General features: G+C 37.5%; 1 protein-coding gene across 2 annotated transcripts in view; it reads left to right on the forward strand.

Moving 5' to 3' along the window:
* Positions 1–18062, forward strand: part of Sec63 (SEC63 homolog, protein translocation regulator) — a 67757-nt gene that overhangs the window by 7680 nt on the left and 42015 nt on the right. For both annotated transcript variants that reach the window (XM_021204785.2, XM_029542138.1), the window contains exon 2: positions 14859–14958. In XM_021204785.2, coding sequence (XP_021060444.1) covers positions 14859–14958 — 100 coding nt within the window. The remainder of the gene's footprint in view (positions 1–14858; positions 14959–18062) is intronic.

The raw sequence follows: 18062 nt of genomic DNA on the forward strand, positions 1-18062 counted from the left end.
GTTGCTGGGATTTGAACTCCGGACCTTCGGAAGAGCAGTCGGGTGCTCTTACCCACTGAGCCATCTCACCAGCCCCTACAGTGTACTTCTATATAATAATAAATAAATCTCTGGGTCTGAGCAAGCGGGGCCAACCAGAGTGAGCAGAGGTCCTAAAAATTAAGTTTCCAGCAACCACACGAAGGCTCACAACCATCTGTATAGCTACAGTGTATCTCATATACATAAAATAAATAAATAAATCTTAAAAAAAAAAGAAGTCTTGTGTGTATGTCTGTGTACCTAACAGTTATGTCTGGTGCTTCTGGAGGCCAAAAGAGGGCACTGGTTTCCCTGGAACTAAAGCTACCAAATTGGTAAGCCAGCCTGTGGGTGTCGCAAATCACAATCAGGTCCTGACAGCAGCAAATGCTCCTAACTGCTGAGCCGTCTCTCCAGCCTTTCGATCCTCTTTTTAAAATAGCGAGTTTAGTTATCTCAGGGTTTGTTTTGAGGTTGTCTGTTTATTAAATTAGAAAGAAAAACTGGTTGATATTAGCTTTGTGTTCAAAGCAGTTATGAGCTGCCATGTGGGTGCTGGGAACCCAGGTCCTTGGTAAGAGGAACAAGTGTTCCTAACTGCCAAGCCATCTCTCCAGCTATATATTTTATGAATGTATATACTTAATTTAGGGCATATGATCATTTTAAGATTTTTAGATCTTGAAGGGATGTTAGAGATTGAAGAAATGTGTGATTGTTCAGGAAAATCAATCCTGTGTGTTCTGCCCTGACAGAAGGAGGTTATGTATCAGACATGCAGTCTATGCATAGAGGAACCAGCTGGGGATTTGTTTGCAGAAGGAATTAGGATACATTCAGGCTTTCTAGATTTGACAGACATTGGATTTGTAAGATGTAAAATTGCTTTTATTTAAATGCCAGATTGCATATATATTTGATCTTGGAAGAACCTGAAAAGTTAAAGATTAGATTAATTTTCTCTAAGTTAAAAAAATTAAATTGTGGGTATATGTGTGGGTTTGTGTATGTGTATGAAAGGGGCCCCAGAAGGCCAGAGGAGAGTGTCTCCTTGGAGCTGAAGCTACCCTTCCCTGCAAGAAGAATAAATAATCTTAATTATTAAGCCATCCCTCCAGGGACTCTCCCTTCTCTCTTTTTCCTCTCTTTGTATTTTTGAGAATCTTACTTTTTAGGCCTTGCTGGCCCCAAACTCAGATCCACCAGCTTCTGTCTCTTGAGTCTTCAGATTAAAGCCAAGTAAGGCTGTTTTCTCAGGTACTTGTTCTCTAAGTCATACCTTTTATTCAGACATAAAGAAAGTTTTACACACACACACACACACACACACACACACACACACACACACACACATGGTGGGGCGTGGGCTGGGGGACAAGGATGCTCTGAGAGTCCTCCTCCTGTGCCCAGCCTTTTAGATGTCACTTTAAAAATTTCCTGGATTTAGCTAGGCTGTGGTGGCAGAGATCTCATTGGTTCAAAACTGAAACACATGGCTGAAAGTCATAAAGAGCATGGTGGTAGTAGTGTATGCCTTTAATCCCTGCACTTGGGAGGCAAAAGTAGGCGGATCCCCGAGTTCAAGGTCAGCCCTGTCTACTGAGGGAGTTAACAGGACAAGGCTGCATAGAGAAACTGTCTTGAAAACAACATTTTCTGGGTCTAGTGAGATGGCTCAACAAGTTTTATGATTGGAATTTGATTTCTGGACCCCATATGCTAGAAGGTGAGAGCTGAGTTCTGCAGGTTTCCTCCAACTTCACATGCATATTCCTTTGCCACCCCCTTCTGTAAATAACAGTGTAAAAACCAAACTGAAACAGATCAAAAAAACAAAAACAAAAAACAAAACAAAACAAGAAAGGAAACAAAACACCATTTCCCATCATTACTCAGACCCTTTCTTTTGGCTTTTTTGAGACAGGGTTTCTCTGTATAGCTCTGGCTGTCCTGGAACTCACTCTGTAGACCAGGCTGGCCTCAAACTCAGAAATCCACCTGCCTCTGCCTCCCGAGTGCTGGGATTAAAGGCATGCGCCACCATTGCTGGGTCAGACTCTATCAGTGAGAAGTGTTATACAGTGCCTGCCAAGGCCACATTGTTTTCTTGAAAGTTCATGTTCATACTCTTGAATAAAAATATTCCTTACTGTTTGTAATTGTGTTTTGTCATGGATGAAGGAATTTTGTCATACAGATTCCAAAACATTTTCAACTTTGGACTTTTGATCATGTAGTTCAATCTAGTAGTTGTTGATTAGTAGTAGTCACTGGTTGACATTAGTAGGTACAGAAAATAATACAATGGTGAATACAATAAACATGGTCTTGTTTGGGTAACTTGCATGAGTTATAGATTTAGATGCCTGAATTACTCTATCCAGAGTACTCTAAAGAGAGGGTAAGAGGAGTGAAAGCAAATGCTATGAAGGTTAGATGGATAGAGTATTAGCATCTAGTTGAGGTAATAGTGGCAAATTAAAGGTTAGGAGAGTTTTAAATATTTAAATTTGTTTTTCTGATCTATTTTTGTGTATATGTATATTGCCTGCATGTATGTATATACACTATGTATGTGCATGCAGTTAGAAGAGAGCATTGGATCTCTTGGAAGTGTATTTATAGGCAAGTGTGAGCTGCCATGTGGGTCTTGGTAATCAAACCTGGGTCAACTGGGAGAGCAGCCAATATGCTAACTGCTGCCCCCGAGAAGGTTTTATGAAGTTGGTGGATTTTGTGGGGCAGGGTTTGATAAAGGTTTTCACTACGTATCCCAGGCTGGTCTTGAACTTCGGCAGTCCTTCTGCCTCAGCATTAAGAATGCTGGAATTAAGACTGGAGAGAGAATCCAGTGATTAAGAGCACTGTTTGTTCTTCCAGAGGACCCAGGTTTGATCCCAGCACCCACATGGCAACTTATAACCAACCATAACTCCAGTACCAGAGGATCAGGTATCAGGATGCAAGTGGTATACAGACAGAGACATGCAGGCTTGAATAATAGTGATTAAAAAATAGTATGAACAAATGTGGGGTGTGTTCAAAAAGTACATCAGATCAGTTGGGACCTGGATTCATGAAGTGAAAAAAATGTGAAAAACACAATGAAGTCATAAAGTCCCTTGTATGCCCAGCTGAAGAGTTTATAAGTCACTTTTGCAGCAGCACTGTGTGCCAGTCAGTAGACTCTTCCATAACGAGAACAAACAGAATCTAAGAAGCAGTGATCTAAACAGCTGTGCCAGACATGCTGCTTGAAGTACAACCTTTCCTGGCATGTATGTCTCTTACAGTAGAAGCACACAATCCTAGGTGGTTTTTATATCTGACTTGTTTCACTTGACCTTTAAGCTTTTAAGTTCCCGTTATTAAAACTAAGTTGTTTTTATGGCAGAATAATAATTTACCAGAATATTCTACATGTTCATCTATTAAAGAGTACATGAAACTGTCCACTCTTAGGTTACTGCAAATAGTGCAGTGAGCAGTGGTATGGATCAGGGTGTTTGGAGGGTTTTTTTTTTCCTCTAACATAATATTTTTATTGATTATATGAGAATTTCACATCCTATACTCTGATCACACTCACTTTGCAGTCCTCCCAGGTGTCCCTGTATGTCTCCACCCTACAAAAGTCCAATTTGTGTTGCTTATATACTCAGTGGAGCAGCCCCTTAAAGCAAAATGAGTCCTTCCCTCTCCCCACCCCCACCCCCACCCCTCCCAGGCCATCAATGTGTTTGGATTCTTAGGAGCTCTTTTGAGAAGGTTTTTAGGAGTGGAATTGCTGGTCAAACCCTGTGCTTACCCTTTGGAGGAACTGCCAGACTTGCCCACAATGGCTGCATTGCTTTTACAGAGCTGCACTAATGCTTCTTCCCTTCTCCGTTTTGTAATTGTAGTTATCTTAATGAATTTGAAGTGATAGAGTTTTTCTCTAATTCTTAATAATACTGAGAGGGTTGGTTTGTTTGTTTTGTTTGCTTTTGTTTTGAGTTTTTTGTTTTGTTTGTTTTGTACCCTCTGGCCATTTGTATGTCTATTCAGATCCTATGCCTATTTTTTTTTGTTTTTTATTTTATTTTCGTGTTCATTTGTAAGAATTATTTATGTAGCCGGGAGTGGTGGTGCACGCCTTTAATCCCAGCACTCGGGAGGCAGAGGCAGGCGGATTTCTGAGTTTGAGGCCAGCCTGGTCTACAAAGTGAGTTCCAGGACAGCCAGGGCCATACAGAGAAACCCTGTCTCGAAAAAACAGAATAATAATAATAATAAAGAGAATTATTTATGTATTCTTGTTAGATAAATAATTGCAAGTATTTTGTCTCATTTTCTCTTTACTTTCTTGGTAATGACCTTTAATGAACCTAAACCCAAAAGCTTTAATTTTGTTAAGTCCAATTTATTTTATTTGTTTATATTATTGGGATAACACTGCCAATTTCAAGGTTATTTTTTCTAAGAAATGTAATGGCTTTAATTCTTGAAACTTTTGAATATTTAGAATTAATTTTTGGTTCAAAATCAGATGAAGAATGAATTGAAGGTTTTTCTGTCACAGCTAACTTGCATTGTGTCTCTGAGCTTCCCCGGAAGCCTGGTTCTGAGCCCAGTTTTGTTATACACCGCCCAACACTGCGGCTCCTTCCGGACTCGGGCTGTGCTGTAATGATATGTACGTATTTTCTGTTTTCAGAGGCCCATAATGGTTTAATTTTGGAAAAAAAGAGTTAATATTTCTGTTATTCCTTGGCACGTTAAGTACAAAATTAGCATATGTTTGTGTTGTATTGTTAGAATTTTTTAAAAGATTTACTATTTTTATATGGCATATACAAGTGCTTATATGCATGTGTGTTTGTGCCTGTGGAGTTCCGAAGAGCATTGGATCTGGAGTTCTGGATAGTTGTGAGCCACCATGCGGGTGTTGGAAACTGAATCTGTTCTCTGGAAGAGTGCTCTTCCCTGCCAAACCATTGATCTAGCCCAGAGTGTTTGATTTAAAATTTATTTTATTTTATTTAGATGTATGTGTGTGTATGCTTCTACAGAGGCCAGAAGAGAGTGTCTGAACCTCTGGAGCTGGAGTTAGGTGGAATTGTGAGCAGTTTGAAATGAGTGGTAGGAATTGAACTCAGGTCTGCTGGTAGAGCGGGCAGCGCTCTTAACTACTGAGCCATCTCTCCTGCTCCTGGAATGTTTAGCTTTTACAGTTGCTATGTGGTGAGTTGATTTGAGTTTCATTTGAAAAAATAAAATCATTAAATGAATTTTGGTTTGGGATTAGGACAAATTTCCAGTAATTTCTGAAATGGCCTTAAATGTACTTAATAAATGTGTAGCATGTATGTAAAGTATAGTTATCAGCCTTGAGGATTATAAAAACTCAAGATTTCAAGTAACATTGAAAATGTTCTATATCCTGTAGTATTAACTGTTCAACCAAGACTAAAAATAAACAATCAAATCTATCTTATTAATATGCAAAGAAGTAGTTTTAATTTTATGATTTATCAACAAATACTTGATTTTGTACACATATGTCCAGGGTTGTGTAAAAATTTATCTGGAAAGGGGTCATGAGCCTTCCCTGTGTTTGTGAATCCTTCCTTTCTCAGTTGGATCTTCTTCTTTGAGGACCACTCTTCCCTCCTTCCCTCCCCTTGCATGTTATTGTTTGCTTTGCCTGCAATGCTTTGCCTCTGGTACCACCTCCTCTGTCCCCATTTTCTTTGCTCAAATGTCATCTTCATAGCAGTATCTTCTTTGAGCTCCCTTTGTCAAACTTAGATGCTCTCCCCACCCCTATCTTCCTCTGCTGTATTTACTTGTTTGTTGTTATTTCTTTAATCCTCTAGACTATATAGTGTGTAGAGTTTTGAGTCTCATTCCAGAAGAACCCCAGCTCTTATAAATAATGGAGGATGACCATGAACTTGTTATTCTAACTCGATCTCCCACTGTTCTTCCTGTATATGTCTCAGAAATGCTATTACAGACAAGTGCCATCATGCCTGGTTTATTATACAGTACTAAGTTTGGAACTTATGGCCTCACATGCTGGGCAAACATCCTACCAGCTGAACAATACGTCTGTACCAAGAATGTTTTTGTTGTATCTTCTGTGTCCTGAAGGGTCCTGGTACATAGTAGATGTTCTCTCTAGGCATTATTTTAAAAGAGTTTATCATTTTTTTACATATTTATATAGTACTTAATATACTCCAGGCAGACAGAAAATGTAATGGGTAAGATAAATTTTCAGCCCTCAACAGCCTTGGATGGCTTTAATATTGGCTGCTTAAGAGTGGTGGTTCCTGCCAGTCTGTGGTGGTACACGTTTTTAATCCTAGCACTTGGGAGGCAAAGACAGGTGGATCTCAGGGAGACCAGTCTGGACAACATACAGTTTCAGGGCATCTAGGGTGCTGGTGAAACCCTATCTCCAAATAAACAGATCAGTTAATTACATAAAAAGAAAATAGTGGTGGAGTGGTGGTTCTGGGGGCTGGAGATGGTTTTGCAGCTAAGTATGCTTACTGCTTTTGTTCAAGTTTGGGTCCTAGCACCACATTCAGCAAGCAGCTCACAGCCACCCGTATTCAGCTGATGCCCTTTCCTGGCTTCATTGGGTTCATGTAAATACCTACACATAAACACAAAAATAAAGACCTTTAAAAAAATAGTGGTTCATGCATGTGTTGTTGTTATTCCTTTATTATTTTTCACACAGTATAACAGAATTTTCCCTTTGAGTGTTTGTTTGTTTGCTTTTTATGTCAGGGTCTCATATAGCCCAGGCAAAGTGTTTTGGAGGCTGAAAACCAAACAGCATAGTGCTGACTGGTAAGAGCTCTATGGTAGTTCTCTGAGTGTTAGTAGAGGAAGGATCACATCTTGGAACTAGAAGCCAGAGTGATACAGGTGCCATCATCTCTTCCTACCACGCCCCTGGTGGTTTAAGGATCCCTCAGCAGGCTCTCTCCTCTTAGATCTCACATCACTTCCCGGTATTGATACCCAGAAGATCCAAGTTTTGATTCTCTTGCCAAACTTAATTTAGTATCTTGCCTTTTCACTCTTCAGCACAAAACCGGTTTGCTATTTTATTCTAGTACTTTTTTTTTTTTTTTTTTTTTTTGGTAAACTTTGTTTCACCTGACTTTTTTAGAGATAGCATATATATATATATATATAACATCAGCTGTTTTAAATTCCTTTTTGTTCCTGAATTTTATTTATGAATTCATACAAAATATTATAGACTAATGCATCTTAATTCTCTTCTTCCCCTTAGTCTTGGTTAATCAGATAGTCACATATCTAATAGCTCTCTTTGTTATTGGCAACAATGTGAAACTAGTCTCAAGAATTCTTTTTCAAGTTTGTTTTGTTTTTGGTGCAATAGTTTATATACTTTTTGGACAAAGGTACCTCAGAAGTGACAGTAATCTTGCTTTGTTTGATGGTCACAAACCCTCCATTGAGATTTCTAGCCTTTCTGTTCACCTTGATGCTTTCCTGGAGGAACTAACTGTTCAAAATTGGCAACACCTACGGCATTTACAACAGAATGTACTTACATACTTAATGCTGTATACTTCATTGAAAGGTCTAAATGAAAGTTATATACTTAACAAATACCAAATATCAAACTGTTAGTGAACAATACAGACATCCTTGTAATGATGGTTACTTCCTGGAATTTTTGAAGGAGTAATTGGCATTTTACATGTAAACCACCAAATTGCCCTATAACAAGTGTTATGTATTAGTGTTCACCGAAGGCCATCCTGAAAACATTCTCAAAGGTTGAGAAATTGAATGTCAAAAAGGAGCCTAATCATTTACTGGTCTATGTTGGCTTGAGAAAATCCTATTTTAGGCTGAGGGAACAATTGTGTGTGAAAGCTTTTGAGACAGAAAAGTGTTTGATATGTTCTAAGAACAAAGATTAAAGTGGCAGAGCTGTGGCAGATGAGGAAAGTAGTCTGGGACTAAGAGTCGGAGAGCTGCTCTCCTACACAGATGTGTCTATAAGAAGCTTGGATTCCATCTTAGTGCAATAGGGAGCTATTGAAGAGTTTTAGGAAGTGAAGCCATAGGAGGTCTGACTGGCAATTTCTTTTTATTAAACACAAGAATTTTTTAAAAAGTTATTTACTTTTATGTGTCTGTGTTAGTGTATACCACATATGTGTGGGTGCCTTTGGAGGTCAGAGGGTGGCTGTGGTTCCCTCCAGATGGAGTTATAGGTGATTGTGAGCTGCTAGCTTCAAGGGCTAGAAACAAACTTGGGTCCTCTTGGAAGAGCAGTAAGTACACTACCTTGTCTGTCTAGCCCTGATTTTCTATTTCTTAATAAAATGGAAAAAAAAGTTTTGATAAGCTTGATTGCCCTTTTATGGATAAAGTCATATTTTCATAAAATGTTTAATTTATAATTTATAAACTTGTCTATTTAAAACCATACACTATAAAGTATATTATATTAAAATATATTTTTGTTCCCTTACATTTTAAGAAACAGTTATCAGTTTTAGATTTATTTCGTGAGTGTTTTTGCTTTATGTATGCATGTCTGGTACTAATGGAGACCCAGAAGAGGGTGTTGGATCCTCTGGAGTTAGAGTTGGCTGTGAGCCACCATGTGGGTATTGAGAACTGAACCCAGGTCCTCTGCAGGAACAGTAAGTGCTCTTCAACTACTGAGCCATCTTTTTGGCCTCTCAAGAAGTAGTTATTTCCAAGTTCCCTCTATATTCAACGTTACTGTCAGCAAATATTGTATTTTTTGTTTGTATATGGTTGTTTTGCTTGCATGTATGTAGTACTGGAAGAGTCCAGAAAAGAACATGAGATATTTTGGAACTGGTATTATATACAGATGGTTGCTTGCTGCCATATTGATGTATTGAACCTGGGTCTTCTAGAAGAGCAGGCAGTGCTCTCAATTGAGCCATCTCTCTGACCCCAGTCTTTTTTTTTTTTTTTTTTTAAAATCCAAGTCTAGGTTGGCCTCAAACTCCTAGGTTTAAGTGATCATTGTGTCTGAGTCTCCTGCTGCTTAGTTGGAGATCTAGGCAAATGGCCCGGTGCCTGTCTCATTAAAGCTATTTTGAGTCACCTAACAGTTTTTTTAGAAAACTCTTTTATTCAGATATGTTTGCACATAACTATAATTCACTTTATAGACCATACTGACCTTGAACTCACAGAGATCTGCCTGCCTCTAATTCACTTTATAGACCATACTGACCTTGAACTCACAGAGATCTGCCTGCCTCTGCCTCCAGAGTTCTGAGATTAAAGGCATGAGCTATCATGCTTGGCTCAAATGATTTCATTTGTATTAGGGATGTAGTTCTTTGGGGGGTTGAATGTGATATTAGAAATTTTCATATGAGTGCTAAATACAACATTAAGTATATGTACTAAAACCACACATTGCATTTTTAAAGATTTATTTACTTATTATTATTATTTTGTTTTGTTTTGTTTTTTTTTGAGACAGGGTTTCTCTGTGTAGCCCTGGCTGTCCTGGAACTCACTTTGTAGACCAGGCTGTCCTGGAACTCACTTTGTAGACCAGGCTGTCCTTGAACTCAGAAATCTGTCTGCCTCTGCCTCCCAAGTGCTGGGATTAAAGGTGTGCGTCGCCACCACCCGGCTAAAGATTTATTTTTATTTATGTGTAAGCTTGTGTGTTATGTGTGTGCACAGGTATGTGCACATGTGTTTGGGAGCCTCCAGGAAAAGGTATTAGGTCTCCTGGAGCTGGAATGACAGGTCCTTGTGAACACTCTGTTGTAGGTACTGGGAACTGATCTCAGGTCCTTGGTAAGAGCAGCAGATGCTCTTAACTGATGAGTCATCTCTCCTGCTCCAGCCATGGTATTTTTAAAGTGGTTTTTAAACAAAATTTGCTTACAGTAGCATCCAATACTTACAGTTGAGAATGTACCCCTAGGGATAATTATGTCTTTTACTGATTTGCCTTTAGATGACATGCAAAAAATGGCAGACAAACATTAACTAAGATTATTCTGAGTTTTCTTCACAGGTCTTTTCGTGTTGATGTTTGGCTTTTTGAATGTTTTAAAATAAAATTCTCTTTGTATCTAAAGGGTACTTTAGAGGATTGTTGTAGAAAAACTTGCTGGTTTGTTGTATTGATCACTTCTATTGCTGAAATGAAACCCTGTGATCAAGGTAATTTATAGAAGGAAAGGTTTATTTGGTTCCAGAGGGATAAGAGAGGGTTGGGGACCCATGGGAACAAGCAGCAGGCTAGAACAAAAGGTTTACCTCTTCAACTCCAAGTTCAAGAAGCGAGAGTAAACTCCAAAGTGGTGTGAGAGTCTTTAGATTTTCAAAGCCTACTTCCAGTGACATACCTCCTCCAACAAGGCTACACCTCTCCAGATAGTGCCATCACTTGGGGACCAAGTATCAAAACATCACCCATTTTACTTTTTAATTGATTTAAAAAACTGTAGACAGTGAACAGGTATTGCCCAAGTGAGTTGAAACACTGTCAGCGAGATGCAGAGAGGCATCAGGTAACTAGAAAACTAACATTCTTAAACTTCTAGGAATGTTGAATATAATCTTTAATTCTTACTACTATTTTCTGGACACTGTAAGATTTAGGGATTGCTTAAGGACTTACTACTTTAGAAAAAACAGGCACGTTTTTGATGTTTTAATTGTAATTAAATAAATTGCATCTATCATTTTCTTATTAAGGTTAGTAACTTGCATACAGATATGTTCTAAAAATTCTTTCTCTGTTTCTATAGTCTTTAAACTACCAAATTATGTACTGATATACCTATTTAACTGAAAACTTAAATCATCTCTTTGAGAGTCTTATTTAGGTGATAGCTTTTGCTAGTTAGGTAATTACCTATATGATTCCTTATATTTGATTTTAGAAACTATATCATATAAAACCCTTGTAAGTGAATAAAAATATATATCAAAAATTAACCAGATCAAAAGCTTATACAGTGTAGTGAATTTCTATAGTAGGCATTTGAAATGTAACCTGTGGAGTTTTACATTAAGTTTTACACTTTAAGTATCAAATATATTTTATAAACTTATCCACCACCAAACCTAGCAAATCCAGGCAGAATTAGAACTAGAAAAACAATTAGCTTTGTATCCTCTTTCATAGCATATATCTGTAAAGGGAAAACTTGCTTCCTTTTCTGTAAATATTTAATTTCTTTAAAAAACATGTCTTAGGGTCTGGAGAGATGGCTCAGAGGTTAAGAACACTTATGTTCTGGCAGAGGACTCAGGGCTCAGTTCCCAGCACCCACATGATTGCTCATAACCACACGTGACCATTTCTTCTAATATGTAACTGTCTTCTATAATATTCATTAATTGATGTAAACATTGTTTCAAAAGTGTAAGGTGCTAGTTTTAGGGTCTGAGGGCATGACTTGAAAGGTATGTAGTTTGCACAGCTGAAGACCATGTGTATGTTCTTTTGGCCAGTGACATTAGGAGAAACTTCCTTTGATTAGATTAAGTTGTCTGGTTCATATCATAGAGTTCAGCATTATTATTATTATTATTATTATTATTATTATTATTCAGTCATATAAGGGGATTTTTAGTTTTATACTTAAAAATGGGAGTCCATTGAAACTTAACGAAAAGCAGATTAAAACTTTACAATGGCATTATTTTTTAAAGTTCATTATTTAACCATGAAAGCCAGAAAATTGAACATTACTATCTTACTGTCAGACCTCATTCAGGTTTTATCATTGGTCTCAGTGATGTCTTTTGTAGCAAAAATTCAAGTTCTGAACTATACATGACATTTAGTTGACATGTTTCTTTAGTCTTCCTTTTAGTCTGGAATAGTTCTTTATCTTTCTCTGACTTTAGATATTATAGGCCAATTATTTAATCGAATGAACTAAAATTTGGGTTGTCTGGTGTTTTTTCATGATTGGATTCAGATTTTATATGTGATGAGCCGGTCTTTCCATTGCATTTTTGTCAGATGGCATATAATTTCAGTTTGCTCTTTTACTGGCATTATTCATTGGTCACTTAAAGTGTTGTCTGCCGGATTTTCTGTATTAAATTTTTGTTGCTGTTGTAACAGTTCATCACATACAGTGGCTTAAGCCAGCACAGATTTATTCTTGCATAGTTTTGGATGCTACAAGTACAATGGGTTTTACTAGAAAGTAATGATGTTCCTGGGGGCGAGGGGACCTTGAAGTAGAATTTGCTGACCATTTCCCGCTTCTAGAGACAGTCTGTATTCCTTGACTTGTGGCCCCTTGCCCATCTTCAAAAGAGCATCAGTCAAACCTTTGGTTTCTTTTTTTCTATCACTTTCTGTCTTTAGCTGCCATGTCTTTCTGAGAAGCACTATTTGATTATAGCTGGACCTACTTGAATAACTTCCCCATTTCAAGATCCTTAATTCACTTATCTGAAAATCCATTTGTCATTTAAGATCACTAGTTCCTTGCATGAGGATGTTGCCATCTTGGACTGCACTTCCACTTTGGAAAGTTACCCTTTTCCTCTGTGGTAATTAATATTTGGGGGGAAGGTAGAGAGATTTTTGGTTTCTGGGTATTGAGATCTCTGGTTCCAGTTGTTTAGAGGACAACCTCTGTATACCATGTTCAGTGCTACTGGGATTTTGCTGCCTAGTCCTACTTAGTTTATAGTGGTAGGAAATACATAGGAATTTATAGAGAGAGCAGTGTCTGTACTAATAAAGTAATTCATATAGGTACTTTCAATTCCAGACTAATAGTATCCTATCTTTTCATATTTGTCATTATCTTCTCTGATGTGGAAAAGTAGACTTTAGCTTTTGATATATTAACTTTTTTGGTCAGTCTACCTGCGTATATAAAACTCCTTCTCTGTTACCATCTCTTCTTCTATTAGGATCCTTCTTCATAATATTGATATTCCTGCTAGGTAACATGTGGATGCTTTATCACACTAGTTACTAACAGGGCAGTGAACTTCCTACCTGGTGGGATTTTTTGTGTGTGTAAGGGTGTTTGTTGTTTTTGTTTGTTTGTTTGTTTTTTTGAGACAGAGCTTCTCTATTTAGCCCTGGCTGTTCAGGAGCTAGGTCTGTAGTCCAGTTGCTGGCCTCAGATTCACAGAGATCTGCCTGTCTATGTCTGCCTTCCCTTCCCAAATGATGATATTAAAGGTGTATGCCACCACTTCTGTCTTATAAGAGTATTTGCCTGAATCTATATATTTTATGAGCCACATGTGGGCAGTTCCCACAGAGGACTGAAGAAGGTGTCCGCTGGAGTTAGCAGGCAGTTGTGAACTGCCATGTGGGTCCTGGGAATTGGAAGAACAGCTAGTACTCTTAACCCTGAGTCATTACTCTAGCCTCCCCACCCCCCATGGTATTTTAAGAGTTCAAAAATATGGCCGGTCATGGTGGCACACGCCTTTAATCCCAGCACTTAGGAGGCAGAGGCAGGTGAATTTCTTGAGTTCAAAGCCAGCCTGGTCTACAGAGTTCCAGGACAGCTAAGGCTTCACAGAGAAACCCTGTCTCGAAAAACAAAACAAAGCAAAACAAAAAAACAGCAACAAAAAAATTACGCGAGAGGTATGTGTCAAATTCCTATACATGCCTCGGTATACATGTGGACATAAAGAGAACCTACAGGAGTTACTTCTCTATTCTGCCATATGGATACCAGGGATGGAACAGGTTGGCAGAGTTGGTGGTCAGCGCCTTTGCCCACTGAATGCCTCACTGGCCCTGTGTGCCACATTGCTTTACTTACTTGGTATCTCATGCAACAAATTCAGCTTTGTATATATCTTAAAAATATGGTAAACAGCATCAAAACCACCCCTAGAAAACAAAACAAAAAACAGAATTAGCCCAGCTACACAATCCCAACATCATAGCTAGGAACTGTGGAATTTTTGAGCATGTCTTTTTCCCCCTAAAGATGGTTTGGTTGGCTGACCTTAGCTGCACTCTATCATAGAGCTTCACAGTCCATGGGAACTCCACAGCTAGGCTCTGAGTCCTGGGAACAGTTTTTTTTTTTGTTTTTTTTTTTCTTTTTTAAATCTAGGGAGGAATTATTTAATACAAGATTAGTAAAACAGCATGACATTTTAGGTTTGGTTAAAATTTTTAATTCAATAGCAGTTTTTCATAGTGACTGAAATAACTTTTGTCACAACTCTTACACAAGTCTGTCTTAAGTTTTTACAGATTGGGCCTACTTCCCCAATATAACAAAATAATTAAAACTTGTGATACTGAATTTTACTGTCCAATAGTATTTTGGCTGTCAGTTGATTTTCACATTAAAACTATAAGTTCTGTTAGTTTTATATTTTCAGTAGATACAATTCTGAACCTTCTTGGTTAAAATATATCTTATCAGGTAATTATTTCTATACTTGAAGAATGTTGTTTATCCTTGGTTCCTAAGTAACCATATTTTAACCACTTTATACTTTTTGTTCAATACAAGAAACAAAAGAGAGAATAGGAGTGAAATACCCAGACAACTGATTATATTCCCAAGACATTCTATGTTTAAGTTCGTTTCTAAATTATCAGAGAAGTTTCACGTGAAAAATACTTGTTTTTTAGTTAAAAATTTCTAGATATTATTTGTTTTACAGACAACTTAGCATAGTTTATGAATTTTCATGGGGATTATATAAATAGGCAGGACATATGTTTTGACAAGAAGTTAGGGTAATAATGAATGTTAGTATGATATTAACTCTGGTTCAGCTTTCATTGTAAAAAATAATTTAACTTGTCTTTTTTTTCTTGACAGAGCAAATTCGATTAAAGAATATCAGAAAAGTATATGGAAGATGTATGTGGTATCGTTTACGGTTATTAAAACCCCAGCCAAATATTATTCCTACAGTAAAGTAAGTAATGGATTTCAATAACAAAACATACTGAGTACTTACTCTTTTCTAGGTTTCATAGGGAATTGGAGGATGGCTTACATGTGTGGCTGTAAAGAAATTGTGGCCTTTGAGAGAGGTGAGGCTTGAATAGTAAGCTTGAGAGCTGTGAATAGATTAGAAGTCAAATGAAAAGGTATGTAGTCAGCTGTTGTCTGAAGACTGTATGTCATGTGTTAGAATTGTAGTTTTATGTTGAGGTCTATATGGAAATAAAGATTTTAGCTGATCAGATGTGCATTTCAAGGGATAACTAAAGTTTATTAGCACATGTGTTTCCAGATGCTTAAGATGTTTATTTGATTCTGTATTACCTTCAGGATGTTTATGGTCTTCCTTAGGCTGTGACTGAGAAGTGAATTGATTTGGCCAGGATCATGCAATAAACGTGGTGGCGCAGAGCCTCATCCCCCTTTATTTTGGCAGGCTTACTTGCTTAGACCAGTCACTGGAAGAATGTGTTTAATTCTGTGAGGCTTTACATCAAGTCTGTAATTCAGAGTCGCTAGATTATCTAGGACAGAAACTGGAAGTTGCTACTGCTGAGAAGTGTCTGGTAAATTACCGGTCTACCTGTTCAAAAGAGAGAAATGAAGTAGAGTTTCAAGTATGGTTTTAAATGGTGAGGATTATTTTAAATACAGTTGTGTTACTTCAGGGGTTTGAAATAAGATTTTTTTTTTTTGAGGGTTTTTGCATAGAGAGGGAATCTTAGCTTTGGTGGTCTTACTCAGTGATGTAAAGCTAAAGGCAAAGTTAGCTTTGAGAGCAATAGCGCTTTTTGCTCACTTTTAATTGCTGTTCATTCTCATTTTAAGTTAAGATTTTACACACACACCTTTTGAGATAGGTCCTCAACATGTAGCCCTGACTGGCCTGAAACTAATAGATCAGACAGGCCTCAAACTCTTAGGAGTCCATCTGCATCTTTCTTCCCAGCTCCTGAGGAGTGAAAGTTTGGACCACTACTCCCAGCTTTAGGTCAATATTTTTATTTCTCACCCCCTACCTTGCTTTTGCTCAATACTTCAGGCACTTAAACCTCCACTGAATTTTTATTTTTATTTTATTTTTATTTACTGTATGTATATGATGTGTATGTGGGCATCTGTGTGCCACTACCTTATTGTGGAGGACAGAGGACAGCTTTGTGGATTGTTTCTTTTCTTCCACACCTGTCTGAGGGTTCTGGGAATCAAACTCAGGTTGTTAGGCTTGTGAGCAGGTGCCAGTCTGTCAGCCTTGAACCTCAGTTCAAGGAAAAAATGTTGAAGGCCTTTTCAGTAATAAATAATCTTTAATTCAAAATGAAAATTAGGGAATGACATTTAAGTAAAGTTAGAAGTTATGAAACCTTTTGCTATTTTATGCAATATATTGCTTCTTTTCTGACAGTAACTTTGAAACAAAGCCATGTAATTTCTGGAAGTTACTTCCAAATTACATTTAAAATATGGCTAAAAAATACAGATGATTTTCTAAGTTAATTTACTGAATCTAAATATAGGGGAATATTTGTGTTTTTGGAGAAACTATATATTCTTTTAGAAAATTGGACACATAGCATAAATATGGTTTTCTTCTTTGATTTGGCGCTCTGAAAATTAGAATGTGGTTTTATTGCCTGGAATAGTTTTCATCAGCTCAGGAGGTCCTGCCATGAGCCTTCTCTTCTGTTCTTGGCTCTGAGAATAGATTCCAAACGTGAAACGTTTCATAGAGTTTAGCATATCTGGCATTTTTTGTTCTTTTCCTTATGTGTGCTTTGCCTTTTGTGGTTTTTCATTATTATCTCTGTTTTATGATGTTTGTTTTGATGACGAGTTATTGTGTGTGGAAAAAACATTTTCAAGTGTTCTTTCGATTATTGGGAGTATTAGTAAACTTCAGCTTTATGTTTAGATTTTTCTACTTTAAATTATCTTTATTATTAATTTCATATGTAATTGTTGTGTGCATGTCATGCATCAGGTATAGAAGGTGTTGATGCACTGTGATTAACAAAATAGATATGGTTCAGAGACGTGAAACTTAGGAGGGATTGCAAAAAACAATTTTAACTTTAGTAAATATGTTAGTTCACTCCTTTCTTTGTTAGTATGATAATATACTTGGGTTTGGGTACTTTATAAAGAAACAAGACTTATTTGGCTCATGTTAGTTTTAGAGGCTGAAAGCCCCATTCGTTTGTGGCCTTGGAGTAGCACTACAACTTGGTAGATGTCAGAAGGACCTGTCTGTCTGTCTTTCTGTCCATTCATCCATCTATACATTCACACATATTTATACACATGCATACATACATATTTGATATTCAGAAGAGGGTGTCATTCCCTGTAACTGGAGTTAAAGGCATTTGTGAGCCACCTGATGTAGGTGGTCCTCTGCAAGAGCAGTGTGTGCTCTTAACCACTGAGCCATTTCTCTGGTCCCCTGGACTTTATCTCTTAAAGATCCACTACATCTTCTTGTGTATGGTGTGCAGGTGCATGTGTGTTCAAATGTGAGTGGGTTCATGACTACAGTTAAATATGTATATGTCTTTGTATGGAAGCCAGAGTTGACATCTGGTATCTTCTTGATTACTCTCTAATTTATTTACTGAGGTGTAGGGTGTTCTGTTTTTTTTTTTCTGTTGTCAGCCACAGTCATCAAGGGCAGAGAGAAATGTAACTGTTCTTCCTTCTTTCTTCTAACTAGCTTTCATCTAGATTTCTTCTGTTTTTATGTAGGTCAGGATTCTCTGCGTAGGGAATGGTGCTGGCCTACAGTAAGGCTGTGTCTTCCTTTGTTAGTTAATAATCAAGATGATTCCCAGACATGTTCATAGGCTAAACCATAGCAGTAAAGACTGGGAGAAGACTTGCTATGGAAGAGCAGAAGGGCTCCTTTCTTGGCCCAAGACAGGGAAGTCCTTTTAAGTGGGCTATAAGTATGGGTAAGGATTTTGTTGTTGTTGTTGTTTTTGTTCTAGTGGGGTTGAACCTTGCAAATGCTAGGTTCTATTGTTGATCTATATCCCTAACCTTTGAGATTTGGGGAAGAGTTACTAATAATAGCCTATA

The sequence above is a fragment of the Mus pahari genome, chromosome 9 (assembly GCF_900095145.1).
Source record: "Mus pahari chromosome 9, PAHARI_EIJ_v1.1, whole genome shotgun sequence".
Classification (NCBI taxonomy): Eukaryota; Metazoa; Chordata; class Mammalia; order Rodentia; family Muridae; genus Mus; species Mus pahari.